This window comes from Dunckerocampus dactyliophorus, chromosome 4 (genome assembly GCF_027744805.1).
Source record: "Dunckerocampus dactyliophorus isolate RoL2022-P2 chromosome 4, RoL_Ddac_1.1, whole genome shotgun sequence".
NCBI lineage: Eukaryota > Metazoa > Chordata > Actinopteri > Syngnathiformes > Syngnathidae > Dunckerocampus > Dunckerocampus dactyliophorus.
The window spans coordinates 18949037-18966800 of NC_072822.1; the positions used below are offsets into that span (position 1 = coordinate 18949037).

General features: G+C 39.0%; 1 protein-coding gene across 1 annotated transcript; it reads left to right on the plus strand.

The window, feature by feature from the left end:
- Positions 1-6240: 6240 nt before the first annotated feature.
- tmc1 (transmembrane channel-like 1) lies at positions 6241-15753 on the plus strand. The gene is made up of 20 exons (XM_054774757.1): positions 6241-7251; positions 8194-8214; positions 8410-8839; positions 8906-9094; positions 9172-9262; positions 9403-9484; positions 9610-9716; positions 9807-9905; positions 9974-10116; positions 10188-10332; positions 10416-10610; positions 11356-11535; positions 11607-11756; positions 12141-12269; positions 12369-12436; positions 12691-12930; positions 13000-13125; positions 13357-13435; positions 14346-14481; positions 14897-15753. Exons 1-20 carry the CDS (start codon positions 7215-7217, stop codon positions 15109-15111), a joined length of 2862 nt encoding a protein of 953 aa, XP_054630732.1. The 5' UTR covers positions 6241-7214; the 3' UTR covers positions 15112-15753.
- The last annotated feature ends 2011 nt before the right edge of the window (positions 15754-17764 follow it).

Consider the following 17764-nt stretch of genomic DNA (forward strand, 5'->3'; position numbering starts at 1 on the left):
GACTGATTTGCACCATTTGAAGACTTTCGCACTTTCGCAATAAGTTGAAAGGGAGCGTCTGTTACCTATCATGCTGACCTATCATGCTGCGCTCACATAGACCACAGATACAAGGTCATGGACTCCTGAGCATTAAAGACCCTTTGTCTGTGTATATGTGATATGTGCAATTGGTGTGTAATGTGACTCGTGAACAAAGTAATGCTGCAGCAAATGTACCACACTGTGTGCCACCATTACTGTGTGACTGTGAAGTAGTCGAACTTGCCCAGTATGTCAGTGAACGGTATTCCAAACACATATTTTCTTTTCTTTACAGTGTCATGACCAACTACTGGTCTCTCATGTGTATTACAATGTATTTGATCTTGTAGTGTGTATGGGAAACTTTCCAAGATAGCTGTCATGTAAAAATAGCTTGAGAAGCATTTTCAGAATACAAATTTGGAAATAAATGACCAGAATTACAGTTCTGGTCAATTTTCAGTTAAAACAGTCTTGTGTATCAGTCATGAGGCGATGACAGCAGTAATAATGAAGAAGAGGTGTTTTCATACAGTACTGTGAAGTGATAGACAGATCCAACCTCTGCTCCGAAGCAGTCCATCACCCAAATTTACAGGTAAAAAACTTGCATCACACAATTCGCATACTGGCAAGTTTCTGTATGTCATGTTCGAATCCCCCCTTGTAAAAATGTATTTATGATACGAGCCACACCTCATTCACTTGTAAACGACTCCCCTCAGCTTTCTCAGTAGGGAAAACAACAGAGTTTTACTCTCTGGGCCACACTCCCTGCTCTTACATTTAGCGTCAACAGTGGGTTTGAAGTTCACAGGTTGATTGCTGTCCTCAAACAAGACAGACATTTGTTTTTATGACTTGTTATGGTACACCAGAGGAAGTAGGTGACATGGGACTATATTGGAATAATATTTTTCAACATTTACACATTGGCAGTGAAATTGTTTTATACTCATACACGTCCTTATAATCAAATATACAATGCTCTAAAAAATAAAGGGAACACTCAATTCACCCTCCGTCAAAACTGCTGCGCCGTTATTCAAACTGTCCACTTTGGAAGCAACACAGATTGACAATCAATTTCACATGCTGTTGAGCAAATGGAATAGACCACAGGTGGTGTCTTTTTCCACTTTAATTTTGGGTGTGACTCCAAATCCAGACCTACATGGGTTTATAAATTTGATTTCAGTTGATAATTTTTGTGTGAATTTGTTGTCAGCACATTAAACAATGAAAAGACCAAAATATTTAATAAGAATATTTCATTAATTTAGATCTAGGATGTGATACAAACAGATCCGGATTACAGATCATCTCCTGTTTGATCCATGGCATATGCAGGCCGTTTTTAGAGCTCAGTATAAGCTCGTATCACAAGAACTGTGAGTCAGTCACTTATCTGTGCAAATGTTGTCTGTACTTTCCCTACAAAACCTGATATGCAGGAATGACACTTCCCGTTCCTATTTGGTACACAATGCCAGTCATACCTACCAAAACAAATAAGAAAAAACATTATTATTTTGATAAGATGTGATGCCAATAGGTCTGGTAAAAAACTGGTCCATCAAGTTCAGCAAGGAAAACACAATTTCCTAGTATTTGGAGACCAGGAAGTGTGGCGACTGCAGTCCCTGTGACCAGGCAGAGATGAGCGTAGAATAATGGATGAGTGCATGGCATGAGTGATACTGAGTGTGTTTGTCTCATGCTGATGTCATTATAAATCCTGAATTGTGAGGAAAGGTCAATTTTGGGATTAGGAGGATTTTGACCTTTGACCTCATTCACAAGAAAGCAGGCCACAACTCCTGATGACCTTTTCTATTTGTGATGAGTTCAGGTTGTATTATATGACCAAGAATTTATTTGAAAATGTAGTACTGTATTAGTTATATCATGACAAGTTTGACATTGGTAATGAGTAATAATACACAAAGGGTGTCCGAAGTGAACCGCTGGGCCCATTTGTGGCCCACAGTTAGTTTTTTTATTGTCCCGTGCACACTGTATAAAATAAAATTATTATTATTATTTAAGATAAATTAATTTTCATTTAAAGTAATGTAAAAATGAATGATAAAAAAAACAGTAAATATGGGAAAAATAAAGCAAAAGGGCACAATGTAAAGAGAAAAGGCTAAACTATTGGTACTACTAACTAGGGGTGTCATGAGATTAAAAAGTGACGAGAGTTCTTGTTAAAAAACAATAATATTGCGATATATACATTATATGCGGCATAGAAAATAGATGGACGGATGTTGAAAGACCCGTGGTGTCATACTTCCACATCATTTAAGTGGCCAGACTAAGAACAGTGTGATAAAGTGTGTGTAAAAGCCTATCCAGTGATCTCCTAAGGCTGAACAGGCATACAACGTTGTTGTCTTGTCGCACAAACTTTAGTGGCCCCGAAAAAATCCAGAGCGCTGAGAGCATGGCTGCACTGCAGCGGTGGAGGCCGAAGAGAGAAGCGAGACGGCCACCTCCTGCTAAAGCACAGAGTTACAATACTCAACATCCCACAATGCAATCAATCTTGAAGACTCAGGCTAGACCTGCCCTGTAACAATAAGCTATAGCCTGACTGTAGTACAGCGTAGGTTCCCAAAGCAGGGTATGCATACCCCCATGGGTATGCCAATAAAAATAGGGGGTACATGAATAAAAATAAAAAAAGTTAGCGCCTAACACTCACAATTATGAGTGCGCCTGAACAGAGCAGAGAGGAGACACAACACAAAGTTGGTAATTGCTGTGTGCATCATATGAACAAATAAGTTTGATGATTATTTTACACAAAAGAGTGTTATTTATATTTATTTAAATGTTATTTATATTGGTGTTTAAATTCCCGCACAGCCCAGCGTGAAAACCAAAATATAAAATGAACTATAAAATTAATTAACCAATTATGTTAAATATTTCAAGTTTATAAAGATATATAAGGTTTATGTTTTTTAAGTGTGCAGGAGTAGGGGGTACATGGCTTCAGGTCAAATGTCTGAAGGGGTACGCAACTGTAAAAAGTTTGGGAAGCACTGCACCACAGTATATGGGCGCAGTCCTAGTTCTGTTAACTACTGACTGTTCTTGAGCACTTGACCACACCCTGCTATCATCTCCCTTAGTTGTTGGGTGTTTTTGCAAACCTTTATTTGTATGTTAGTCACAATTGTATTTAGTGAGATGATTTTCTTGAAGAGAATGATATGTCAGTGATGGACAGTTTACCCTACCAGTGTCTACTTGATGTGCATTATGTTTGTTTTTTATACATCGAGCTCCATTTTGCATTTGAGGTGTTTATCACCTCCTCCCCAGAATGTTTAATAAACAAAAATGTGCATAAAGCAAACATATTATCCAGTCTCATGTTGATAGATGTATTAAAAACTTTAAAACGATCTATCAATATACACTTATTATAGATAAAACATTCTGTAATACTGTCTGCGATTAACTGAGTTAACTATGGACAAAATGTGATTAATTATGTATCATCATATATATATATATATATATATATATATATATATATATATATATATATATCACCTGCATTGTTTTGTGACTCAATTAATCTAATCTAGTCTAATCTAATGTGTTTTGGTTTTACAGTATTACAGAAACTTTGGCGGATTTGCCCCTTTTTGAGTTTTGTTTACCTTACAGTTTGTCGGAATAAAATTAATGTAATTGATGTATCTATTACCAGTCGTCTTTCATTTTACAGTGTCTGCTCAGGCTGGCTTCCTTCACCAAGATTCTGTCGTAGTTGAGGCTAAATGTTGAGCAAGAGGGAATGGATAGACACACGACACGCTTTCCCTTCATACCACAAACACACACGTTCATTTGCATTGCCCAACATTGCATGCCTGCAACACTTCATGTTGACCTCACACATGCGTGAGCAAACAGATACGACTTGAGTAGACTGGATGAAAAATACCTCATGCAAAATCTCGTTCTTTAATATGGTGCTATAGCGCCTCCTGCAGATTCCTTACCATTGGATTCAACTACAACTACGGCTGGTAATACTAACTATGGTTAACTATAATATAACTATAACATAATATGTAACTATGGTTCATAGTTAATTTTGTAAACCTCACATCCTTTATCCATTAACATTCTGGGTGTCTTTTTTCAGTAATATCTTGTAAAACTGAATTAAATTTTTTGAGGCGGTGTCATTTTAACATTATGCAAAGCAACCTCCAGATTTTTGAAGTGCTCCAGAAAATTATGACCCAAGCACATACAGCAAATTGTCTTTTACATCTAAAATAAGATTATAGGATTATATAAACTCCTGATGAAAATTTTAAGACCAAAAATTCCAAGAATATACATTTTGCACTGTTGGATTTAAGCAGGTTCTAAGTAGAGCTTTAAAATGAAAAAAGAAGAGATGGGAGTGAGACATTTTTTTTGAGTAAGCAATTTATTGTAAAAACTATTAAACTGAAATAGGCTGTTCATCAACTGATCAAAAGTTTAAGATAGCTAAAATAAACCTGAAACCTCCCTAAAATAGATGTCAAATGTACAACAAAGGGCTCTGAAATGAGTAGCTGTGCAATTCTTGTTAATCACCTCAAAAATTGGTTTGGGCATGCTTCATGTCAGCGTTTCCAGGAGGCTAGTGGGAATGTTGCTCCAGGTGGTGGGTGCATCCACTGTCTGGAACTGATTTTTGTAAACTTCCATTGCCATCCATCCCCATTTGTTCTCAATTGGATTTAGATCAGGGGAACATGCAACATGGTCCAAAAGGTGCTGCCAGGCAACCGAGTGTTCAAGCTCTGCCCTCTTGGTTCTGTCTGTGATCATGGGTTGTGTTGCATTGTGGAGGGGTTCATGCAGATTTCAGACCCGCCTGGCATTGCACGGGGATTTCATGACACCCCGATATGGTTATGGTTTAATTTATTTCGAACATTCATTCAGGTTATGTTGGAATACTTCATGTTACAATCAACAATTCCACAAGTACGAAAAGGAGTAGGAAGCAGAGCTTATTTAATCCTAGCCCCTCTTCATTTCACATTAATTGGTAATACATTTGTTTACTTCCTGTATTCAACATGTACTATTTACATTATTCTTCCATATATAAAAGCAGCTGTTAGTAAAAAAAGATTTTTTTTTTTCCTTTTGCCTTTGTTGTTGTCCAACCATTCTCCAACCTTATCGTTTGAGGTCTTCTCATCAATTGCATTTTTCATTTGCTCAGTTTTTTTCCCTTTGGTTCTTTCTCTTCTTCTCTTTCTCTTCCAAGCCAGTATTATCACCCAGTAGTACCTTGATATCCTGTAGTACCTTGACATCATATCATTGCGTAGTGCTCGATTTTCCTCCATAAAGTTTTTAGCCTCCTTAAGAGCAGCGCGCAAGGCAGCATTATCATCTTGTAGTACCTTGATATTACCTGTAGTGCCTTCGTATCCTTTTCCTCCTTAAAGTTTATGACCTTTTCAAAGATCTCAGAGAAGCCCTTCTTAAGGCTGTTGTTCTGTGTTTTCAGGCCTCTTAGATCTTGCCTTATATGTGCTACAGTTACCTGCTGTTGCTCTTTCATTTCCTCCTTCAGGGCATGAAATAACATCCAAACTTTCTCTTCCAATTCTCTTCCAATTGTGTACGCCGACATACTTTCTTTGGTGTGTCATATAACATAAAAATCCTCATCATTCAACTCCAGATTGGCCCTATTTCTGATTGTGGACCCGGAATTTCAGGATCGGTATCATTTAGCTTTTTGTTTGGCATTGTTGCTTGGCAACCGCTTTGAACTTCAGCAGTTAGCCAGTTAGCTTGACTGTCAGCACTGCTGTCAAGTGCTGTCAGCACTTGTAACTCCTTTATTTCAAAGAATCTCTACCTTTCACCTGATTGAGTTCAAGTTGAGGTGGTCAGCAAGCTGTTCTGATGTTGTGTCCCCGAAGTGAAGTCAGGAAAGCATGTACTTCCTTTAAAGTCAACAACAACAAAAAAAACATTACACAGAAAACAATATGCCGACAGGCATCCTTGCAGGATGGTATGACATCACAGCTCAAGGGGCTATAAAGCATAGGGGCTGTCTTTAAAGTTGCTTATCTTGAAAATTAATTGACTTACATCTCTGAAATTTATTAAGTATTATTATTAAGTATTTTATGCAAATTTTTTATAGCACCTTATCCGTGAATTTTGGATGACCTTTAAGATCCATCCATCCATCTTCTATGCCACTTCACTAGGGTCATGGGTATGCTGGAGCCTATCCCAGCTGACTACGGGTGAGAGGTGGGGTACACCATGGACTGGTACCTTTAAGATCCAACTGTGCAAAATGAAAATTCTTGCAATTTTTCAATTTTGATCAGGAGTAGCCTGCCCCCCCCCGTGAAAGTTTTTAACCCAGAGTGGCCCGGAAGCCAAAATGTTTGCCCACCCCAGGTCTATAGTATGACTGCATGTAATTGTGCTATATGAGTGTGTCTAAACCTGCTTTTATGACAGACAAAATGTAGGCCCTTTTGCTTGTTATCTGCTAGTATACCTGCTAGAAATACATCAACCAGTAGGATTAAGTTGGTGATTCAGTAGCTACAAATTCAATGTTTCTCCAATTAGCAAGTCAAAATGATAACTTTTCGTCTGACCAGGATGTCTAACAAAGGTCCATATTAGAGCAAAGGAAATTAATTAAGCACTTTTCGTGTTGCGATAACTTTCAACAATGTACATAGTAGAGCCTTTATTTTGAAAGAACATTAACTCCCACACACCGGCATTGACCTTTTGCTCCCCACAGCGCTCATGTTTTTACATTGTAACACACACATACAAAGGTGCACACACTCTGCTGGACACACATATCACACACTCCATAAAGGCAGTCATAACTGTTTTGAATAATTGATTGACAGTGAAATTGCGTAGCTCTAGGGTTTCCAGGATGTCATTGTCCTTGTTTCGGGTCAATGAGAGGCAAGGAAAAAGTGAACTTCTCATGCGAGTTGCTCATCATGTACCTGCCCTTCCATGCACCCACAAGCACATAGTATATATACACACACAGTTAGTTTCCATGGAAGTGTGTGGACTTCATCGCATAAGAAACCACACAGCTTTCATATTCACTAAGCTCATTGGATATCGAGACAGCCCATGAGAGGAAGATGCCTCGGGACAAACTGATAACCACTGAAGAAGACAGTAAGTTCATGCTTTTTGTTATTTTAAACATTTGTTTTATTTTTCACACTATTTTGACAGAAGGCTGGTTGTAGAAGGCCTTTCTTTGTCACATATGCAAAATATTGAATAAAAAGTAAAATAAATAATTCTTAAATTCATTTGCCTTTACATTTTTTAAATTATGTTAGCTGTGGTCTCTTGCACTTTTGGGTGCTGTCCTGCTGCCCTTTTAGGCACCTCATCTCCCTTCATTAGGCTGTCTGTGTCTGTGCCCCTCTGTTGCACATGTGTGGTGAACCATGACTCTGGTTTTTACCAAGAAAGCACGCCAAAAGGCAGACTATAATATCTCTTCAATGTGTCAGACGCTGTCTCTGTTTTCCCTTTATGCTCCTTGAACACAATGTCAGGCACACAATGGACACAATGGAGTCAGTACTGCATTGTAGTTATTAAAAAATTACATGTTTTAGGAGACTTTGGTCATACGTTAACCTTTTCCTTTTCTTTCTTTAGTTCTTTTCTTATTTCTTTACATTCTGTAATGCAATGGAAAAAACAGAAAACTCCTTTGCTTTAGATTAGTGAACCAAAAATATATAGTATAGAGACTAAAATGATTCCTCTCTATTTTAAGCACTAATTTAAACAAATTCAGTCCCCTCTGTATATTATTACAAATGAAAATAAAAATAAAAAATCATATAAAGCCAATAACTTTTTGTACATGTTTTAAAATTCTATCACACTTTCTAAAGGATTTATTTTTTCATTTGTAAAATTGTTTTATAAAGAAGAGGCCAAAGAGATAAAATTATAAAATATTACCAATGATTGAATTGAAGTAATAATCAATAAATCAAATAATGACGTGGAACCTATTCGGCAAAGTTTAAATATGAACGGTCCTCTTTTGAATGTAATTGTTTTATTTTGTAATTATGATCTGTGTCTCCATAGTTGACATTGGACTGGAAACTGGTGAGTGCATGAGTCCAGTCCCCTCACAGTATTTCATGAATGTGTAAAGAGTAGTCACACTGGCCAAACGTCAACAATATTATGCATAATGGGAATTATGGGATTTTAGCATTGCAGAAGGAGTCACAATGAGTGTCATTAACTTGAGTCCATGTAGCTTGCATTTATATCACAACTACAACATCTAAACTGCAGGTGATCCAGAGGAACATGAGCGGGTGAAGGTCAGAAGAAAGAAGAAGGATAGCAACAGGAAGAAAAAGAAGGTAGAAGGAAAGAAGAAGAAACAGTCTCATCCAAGAGAGGTTGAAGAGTCAGTGGATGATGGATCAGAGAAAAAAGAAAGAGGCAAGAGGAGCGCAAAGAATGATGAACATAAAAGCATGAATGAAAGAAAGGAAGAGGAAGTTGAAGAAAGCAAGGCAAAGACTGCAAAAAAGAAGAAACTGAAAAATGACAAAATAAAGCAAAAGGTAAAGGAGGTGAAAGAAGTTGAGGACAAAAATGCAAAGAGGAAAAACAAAGATGAAAGTGTCAAAAAAGAAGAGAGAAAAGATAAACATAAAGTAAATGAAAAACCGCAGGATGTAAAGAAGAAAAAGCACTTGAAAATAATTGAAACAAGGTAAATCCAATCCAATCCCATACTTAAACAATGAACACATATTAAAAAAACACTTTCACATCCCAGTTCAGAGCAGGAGACAAGTGAGGAAGACACCAATGAGGAAGACGATAGCGATGAGGAAGAGTTTAGTCCAGAGTCTCTGACGGCTGAGGAGCTACAGGAGCTGAAAGAGGAAGTGGACGAGAGGAAGAAACTGATCCAAAGTCTTCGTGGGAAGCCGTGGGCGATGAAAAAGAAGCTGACGAGTCTACGGTAACTTCATGGGAAGAGTCACAGGTCAACATGTCAGCTGTAGTTCATCTGGAGTCAAGTCATCTTCTTCCTTCCAGGGAGTCTCAGGAGTTTGTGGAGAAGTATGAGGGTGCTTTGGGCAAAGGGAAAGGTAGGAAGTTCTACGCATACAAGGTCATGATGACCAAGGTAAGATGCCAAATTTAATTACTCCACCATATTTGGCAAATGCTTGAAATATTCTATGAATGTGTATCATTTAGTTGGATTGTTCAGCCTCGGCAGATCTCTGATCTCCACCGTTTGCCTTTTGCTAAAAAATCTTTTAGAAATGGATGAAATTTCAACGGGACTTTGAAAACTTCAAAACAGCATGTATCCCATGGGAGATGAAAATCAAAGAGATTGAAAGTGGGTTTGAAATCCTTTTCAGTCTCTTAAAGTTAGAAGCAGTCTTGAAAATGTGTCATACATACAAACAGTTTTTCAGTGAGGATTCGTGTAAGTAACATATTCTCATGTCCCCAATGTGACAGGTCACTTTGGCTCTTCTGTTGCCTCCTACTTCATCTTCTTGAGGTGGATGTATGGCATCAACATGATCTTATTTGGTCTGACCTTTGGCCTGGTCATGGTGCCAGAGGTTTGTTGCTTTATGCCCCCAATAGAATCCGGTTGATTTCCCTCTGTGTCCTTAAGTTCTGCTTGTGTTGCTTCAATTTTTATTAATTAGGCGTTGATGGGGAGGCCCTATGGCAGCATCCCAAGAAAGACTGTCCCGAGGGCTGAAGAAGGGAGTGCAATGAACTTTGCTGTCTTGTGGGACTTTGGGGTCAGTTTATATTTGTGTATTGTTATGGTGCTTTTCCTTGCTCATTATGATTAAATATGCCCCTGCAGGGTTATGCCCAGTACTCTGTCCTCTTCTATGGTTACTACAATGACCAGCGTTCCATTGGCTGGCTCAAGTTCCGTATGCCTCTGTCTTATTTCTTGGTTGGAGTGGGCACAGTGGCCTACAGCTACATGGTGGTCATTAGAACGTGAGCATATTCTTACTGTATCAATCTATGAAATGCAATGAGTACTGAATGTATCTTGTTTCTGATGAAAGGATGGCCCGTAATGCAAACGAGACCGGCGTTGGAGACGATAACTGCTTTAATTTCAGCTGGAAAATGTTCACAAGCTGGGACTACCTGATTGGGAACGCCGAAACTGCCGATAATAAATTTGCCTCCATCACCACCAGTTTCAAGGTCAATGCAGTTGACCGTTGTGTCTCCGTGTAATAGTCGTGGCAGATTAACAACTACCTTGTGTATCACTTCCGCCACACCAGGAGGCCATCTTAGAAGAGCAAGAGAGCCGAAAGGATGACAACATCCATTTGACTCGCTTCCTGCGGGTGCTGGCCAACTTCCTGGTCTTGTGCTGCTTAGCAGGAAGTGGATACCTCATTTACTTTGTCGTGCGGCGCTCTCAGAAGTTTGCCTTGGATGGACTGGAGAACCACAGCTGGTGGGAACGGAATGAGGTACAAATGAAAGAGTGAAACAGAGAATTAAGTACTGTAGCGCCCTGTGGGTACATATTTGAAAAATCTACCGTTTTTAAGGTTACAAAAAACGATTAAACTATTAGAAATGACATTAACATGTGTCGCTGATAGTGTACTAGTTCATTTGGCTGACTTCCATGCAGTCAGTGTGGGTTTCGTTCCGATTCAGGCAAAGTGTGAACCTGAGTCCAAATGGTTGTGTGTGCTTTGTGATTGGCTGTGGACCAGTCCAGGGTGTAGTCCGCTTTTTGCCTGGAATCAGCTAGGATAGGCTCCAGCTTCCCTCATCTTTGAACAGGGTAAACTGTAGAGAATGGACAGATATTAGTAAGACGGTTGATGAATCTGAGGCATGGTGTGTTATATTATTGAGTTTTATTTGTTTCACTTTTACTATGTTGACCAACTATGGTGCATTCAAGGATCATCAAACAAAGTACGAAATCTCAATGCTTGACGAAAAAAACATCAGTGAAGCATAAAAAGGAACATGTAAAAATTGTTACATGTACTGTATGTGGACATTGTACCTGTATTATCACATATTTATAAATGATTACAGACTTAGGGTGACGAGATGTTTTCTGAGAAAAAAACTGCCCATTTCCGTTTTGTCTTTTTAACCAAAAAGTCACAAATTCAGGGGCTTGAATGCTGCATTGCGAATGTGCAGGCATTTACTGTATTGCATTTTTTAATCTAAATGGTTGTGTTTTGTCAGGTAAATATGGTCATGTCATTACTGGGGATGTTTTGTCCCATGCTGTTTGACATCATTAGCACCTTGGAGAACTACCACCCTCGAGTCGCCCTGCAGTGGCAACTGGGGCGCATCTTTGCTCTCTTTTTGGGAAACCTATACACCTTCATCATTGCACTCATGGATGAGATCAACCTCAAAGTGAGACCAAATGTGTGCAGATGCGTTGTAATTTAATAACACATGAGCTCAAGAGTGCGTGTATTTTGCAGAGGGAGGAGGAGAAAATTGTAAAGTTCAATATAACTCTGTGGGAAGCAAATCTTTACAATGGCACCCTATCGGAAAACAATACTATGTCACCTGCTGTTGATCCTGCTGATGTGCCTCGCGGGCCATGCTGGGAGACCATGGTGGGACAGGTCAGTCTGTAATAATGTATTGAATACGATGCAATTACAGTATCTCACAAAAATGGGAAAACCTCTCACAATTCAACCACCATTTTATATATACTCCCCTTCAAAATTTGAAGACCAGTTGACAAGTTCTTGCAATTTTTCAACTGGCCTTAAAATTTTGATCAGGAGTGTATGGATATAACTTAAGAGTAGTCAGTGTACAGCTTGTATGGTAGTATTTACTATCCAGTGAAAATGACTTAACACATTGCTATCATTGTCTAACTAGCAAGTAAGTTCAACCTAAGCATATCTGAATTGTGCCGAAAACCCCCCGAAAAAAACGAAAAAAAAAGTACATTTAAACTATACATAGTAGAAACATGGTTGCTATATCCTTTGCAGGAGTTTGTGCGACTCATCATTTCTGATACCATGACAACCTACACCACATTGCTTATTGGTGATTTCCTGAGAGCTGTGCTTGTTCGTTTTCTCAACTACTGCTGGTGCTGGGACCTGGAGGCTGGCTTTGTGAGTCAGCCTTTTCTAACTGTCTCCTGAAATTTCTACAGAGGCTGTGAAAATATGAGTCAGTAAACAGATTTTTTTTTAATGTGCGTTTTGTAAAAGCCGTCGTACTCTGAGTTTGATGTTAGTGGGAATGTCCTTGGCTTGATCTTCAATCAAGGAATGATATGGTAAGAAAATTATAATTTTTTTTCTCGCTTTCACAAACCTCCCTTTACAAAATGTATATATGTATGCTATATTTATCCACTGTCCCATCCTATTCTATCTCACCTTATTTGATACATTCAGTTTATATAGTTTCTCATTCTGTCCTAACTTATTTCGGCCAGTGACATCCTATGCTACATCTTATCCAGTCCCATAATTCTACCCTATCTTGTCCTCACAAATTTACATTTCAGTACCCACTTCTTTCTTTTAGGATGGGTGCCTTCTATGCGCCTTGCCTGCCTGCCTTGAATGTCCTCCGCCTCCACGTGTCCATGTACCTTCAGTGCTGGGCCGTCATGTGCTGTAATGTGCCGCAGGAAAGAGTCTTCAAGGCTTCTGGCTCCAACAACTTCTACATGGCCATGCTACTGGTGATCCTCTTCCTGTCTACCTTACCTGCAATGTACACCATTGTCACAATCCCTCCGTCTTTCGATTGTGGACCCTTCAGGTAATTAATTCACTATTTACAAAGCCGGCCTGGGCGTTATACCGTATGTCCCTCATTCTTTCCCTTTAGCGGCAAGAATCGCATGTTTGATGTGATCCATGAGACCCTGGAATCAGATTTCCCAGCCTGGTTTGGAAAAGTGTTTAGTTATGCCTCGAATCCTGGACTGGTGCTGCCCTTCATGTTGCTCATGATGTGAGTAAGAATGTGATAGAGTACAGTACTAGTGTTTCTGACATATACAAAGATGGTGCATGACATTGGTGTCTTCATAATTTGGCAGAGAACCTAATTGCTTTTCTGATCATAATGCCTTGTGAACGAGTTTAGTGAATTGGGCTACATTGCAACAATGCCTAATGTAGAAAAGTGCTGTATGAATATTATTTACCATTTGCCAGAATAATCAGTCAGTCTATCTTACAGGCTGGGCATTTATTACTTGCAGTCCACTTCCAAAAGCTACAAAGAAGCAAACATTGAACTGAAGAAAAAACTACAGATGGTAAATAGGTTTTCCAACTTTTTTTAACCTCACTGTCTATTTAGTAATTATACACAACTGTTTTCATTGCTATCGGATCGATACCAAAATTTGGTCATCAATGACTCCTCAGGACTTGACTCAGGCTTTGGTCTGATGCCTTCAAAATACTTGAAATTTTCAGTGAATGTGTTGAGTAAAATGTGTCCCTATTCAACGTATTCAACTAACGTGATCGTTATGCCATTTCCAACATTGCCAACATACTGTATTTTCCCTTTGAATCTGCCTCATTGAATGCATCTATTAACCTCCAATCACGTTTAAGAACAAACAATGTATGTGTGGATTACACTTCTGTGCACTGCACAAATCCTGAATGCTATGTTAGCACGCTTATGAGTTTTGTCACAGTGGTTTTATGTTATTTCAATAATATAGCAATTCAAAATGCATTCATTATATTTGTCACATTTAATAAATTGTTACATTGTTAAAATGACATTTTATTTGGGAGACACTATGTGCTTATGACTTGTAAGGACTCGAAAATTTCAAGCATGACTTTGGACTTGACTCGATGTGTATTGCCTTGACTTGGGACGTCAGACTTGGCACATATGTACTTGAGACTTGACACGAGACTTGAGATTAAAGACTTGAGACTTACACGAGACTTGCAAAACACTGACTTGCTCCCACCTCTGGTATCCATGCACCTCTACTTTTTAAATCATTGCCGTCACCATGCTGTAGCTGTACATGTCAGAGTCCTCCAGCAGATGGCAGTACAGTCCAAAGTACACACTCATAGGTCGGCTTGGAGAGATTGTAATCATTATTTTTAATATAAATTATCTATTGTATTTCATGTTTTGGAAGGATTGATATGCAATACTGTCTTTTGCATTTTGTGGATTTCTGCTCTAAGCAAAATGAAGAGAACAAGAAAAAGAACAAGCTTGCTGCATTGAAGGTGGCAATGGATTTGGAAGAGGCCAGGAAAACGGCATCAGAGGCTGAAGACAAACAAAAGGACAGCAAAGCTTTGCTGCAAGGCCATGAAAGTGAGATACATCCTTCCATCCATTTTTCTATATGCTTGTCCTCATTTGGCTCACGGTCGAGCTGGAGCCCATCCTAGCTAATTTCAAGCGAGAGGCAGGATACACCCTGGACAGCCCATCACAGGGCAGGCACTCACACTCACATTTGCACTTATGGACAATTTAGAGTCAACAATTACACTTAGAACATGCAAACTCATTCAATTCAAACCCTCAGTCTCCTCCTGATTGTGTGGTCGACATGCTAACCAGTAGGCAACAGTACGGCAGTGAGATACATTACAAGAACAAAAAGCTGTGGCTATATTCAGATTTTAAAAAGATTAATCATGCAGATATTTTTCCAAGGTAGTATGGTAGTCTAGTTTCCACAAAAGCCGGCACCCTGCAAATGATTCCTCTTCCTCTTCCACAGACGGGGAGGAAAACCATAGCAGAGGTCAAAAGTCACATCGTGGCAAGAATGGACGCAACTTTTCTGCGGTCAAAGAGCAAGTGCTTCCAGCCCCCACAGCCCCTGCCTCCAGGAGGTATCACTACAGCAACAATGGGGGTTCCGGGTATCTGCCGGGTTTCCCTCGGCAAAGTGACCAGAAGGTGCACAGGGTGCCAAGCCTGCTGAGACACTGAGTGAGTGAGCACAACTCTAAACCAAGCACTTTACTGAAAAAATCCCGTCCAGATGCGTGTGACGGTAATCTGAATGCTGTATGAATGTTTGGCAACATTTTCACTCATATTCGAGACTCATAATGAGTTATCGTCTCATACCGTAGCTGTAAGTAAGGAGGGTGTTCATCGATAAATGTGTTGGTGATCAAATACAAACTATAGAATATGAGCTTACACTATTTATTAAGATTAACATTACAACATAGACATTATAAATAACATGTGTAACTTTTTTTGTATATAATACTGTGTTATCTGTAATGGCATACCTTGTTTATTTATGCATTAGTAATATTGATGAACTCTTCAAACATCGACCTATTCTATCAGTTTGTTATTTCAGAACACATATACACATTTAGCAAACAACAAAGTTAAATGTAGTGAATGTATGTAGTTTCATAATTATTTCCCTTGAAATCCAGGCAAGGTCTCAAGCTTTTATAATTTAATAACTATATACACAGCAAATAATGTGTCCCATTCCAAAAATGTTTTTGGCCACCTCAAGAAAGTGGAAAAAAAACATTGCCAAGTGTCAGGCCTGTGTAGGACATTGAAAGCCATATGTCTCTGTGTCAGTTGTTGGCTTTCCTTTCTCATCTCCCTCTGAAAACAAGCAGCTTCTAATGCTTTGATTGATTGATGACGATCTTTTTTCCCCCAACAGGAAGGTGGTGTCATGTTGTATTGTTTACTTTTGCTTTCAAAAATATGTGAAAGTGGTATTTTAAACAATAAAAAAGAAAATAAGTATAATAAAACCATTAAAATAAATGATTAATTGTTAAGAACTACTTTAAGAATGAAAACTTTACTCACAATTCACTCAGTTCACATGGCTCCGTTTAGCGGGTGCCTTCCTTCACCAAACATGCATACAAATGAGAAATAACGTGATGACACAAAGACAAAATCATGGCGAATATTATTGATCATAAGTTTGGTTTTACTAACTTACACCATTTAAAGACTTGTATGCAGTGTGAAGTCTGCACTTTTGACTCGAGGTGAAACTGAGCATCTGTGTGGGACTGCGGGTGTGTCATCATCAGGGGTGTCACGAGATTTTGTGTCACGTGCCACAGGTGTGTAATTTTTATTCGTGCCACAAGATCTCGTGATATTAAGACTGAATCCCAATTCCAGCCGTTACCCTTTATCTTAGCCCTTACCTCTAGGTTCATGAGTGGTGTCCCAATTCTCCTTAAATCAAGGGGTAAGGGCTAAGTGCTAGGGGTGTACAGCTATATAAACCAAGTGTTGTTGGGGATCAAATTTCTTTGGATACAAGACTCCTGCTGACAAGACGTTAGAGCGGAGACCGAAAGAAGCATATAAATGTAAGTAATTAAGCCTAAATATTGATTTTCATCGTAACGTCACTCATGATTCATTAGATATTCAATCTTTTGCTACTCCACGTAAATATTCGCCATGTTTTGAATTGTTGGTTGTCGCTAGTTACAACTATACAGCTAGCTGTTATATTAGTGACCACTAATTTCTTTTCTGATCTAACACTGAGTAAAATTCAGGCTGGTATCGATGATACCAATCCGATACTTTGCAAAATCCCCTAATGTGTCTGGTAAATTTGAAAAAAGTCATAGCATGAAGCATACAAGACATTTAATTAATGTCTTAATTAAATAAATTAATATTCATCCATCCATCTTCTACTGCTTATCCGAGAAGCAGTAACCACCCAGCTCACTCTGCACCTGACCCCTTTGGCCCCTCCCATGAGTGGTGAGCTCAATGGAGGGGAGGACCCTTGTCGTCTCTTGGGGCTGTGCCCGGCCAGGCCCCATGGGTGTAGGCCCGACCACCAGATGCTCGCCATCGTGCCCCTCCTCCAGGCCTGGTTCCAGAGGGGGGCCACAGTGACCTGCGTCCGGGCAAGGGAAAACGCGGTCCAATGGTTTGTTTCATCATAGGGGTCTATTGAGCCACTCTTTGTCTGGTCCCTCACCTAGTACCTGTTTGTCGTGGGTGACCCTACCAGGGGCATAAAAACCCCTGACAACTTAGCTCCTAGGATCATCCGGACACGCAAACTCCTCCACCACAGCAGCTCAAAATATGTGAAAATGGTATTTTAAACAATAAAAAAAGAAAATTTGTAAAATAACAAAACTATTAATATAAATGATTAATTATTAAGAACTACTTTAAGAATGAAAACTTTATTCGCAATTCACACATTGCTCAGTTTATGATTGGTCATCGTTTCAACAGACAAATGTTTCAGACAAACATTACCTAAAATGAAGTATCAAAAGTATCGATATTATGACTGGAAAATCGATTTCAGAGCACAAAGAGCTGGTATCGGAAGTATTTCAATATTGATCCGCACATCACTATCACGATGTGAATTATAGTCACCCTAGTCTACCAGCAATCTCATGGTGAGATATGTGTATTGTATTCAGCATACAGTATTGATGGTCAGGAAGTGAGCTAAATAAAACACGTAAAAAAGATGGCCATTTGTGGACAGCACACCACATGATCAAAGTTTATTCAACTTTTGGAATCTATTGTTGACCCATCTATTTTTTTTACCATTACTATATTTGTTTTCAGCACTCTATTATTGTATTTA

Excerpts from the sequence above, each read along its gene's own strand:
- tmc1 (XM_054774757.1), top strand. The coding sequence starts at position 7,215 with ATGCCTCGGGACAAACTGATAACCACTGAAGAAGACA. Across the intron at positions 9,717-9,806 it reads GCCTGGTCATGGTGCCAGAG|GCGTTGATGGGGAGGCCCTA; the intron begins GTTTGTTGCTTT and ends TTTATTAATTAG. Across the intron at positions 11,536-11,606 it reads TGGATGAGATCAACCTCAAA|AGGGAGGAGGAGAAAATTGT; the intron begins GTGAGACCAAAT and ends TGTATTTTGCAG.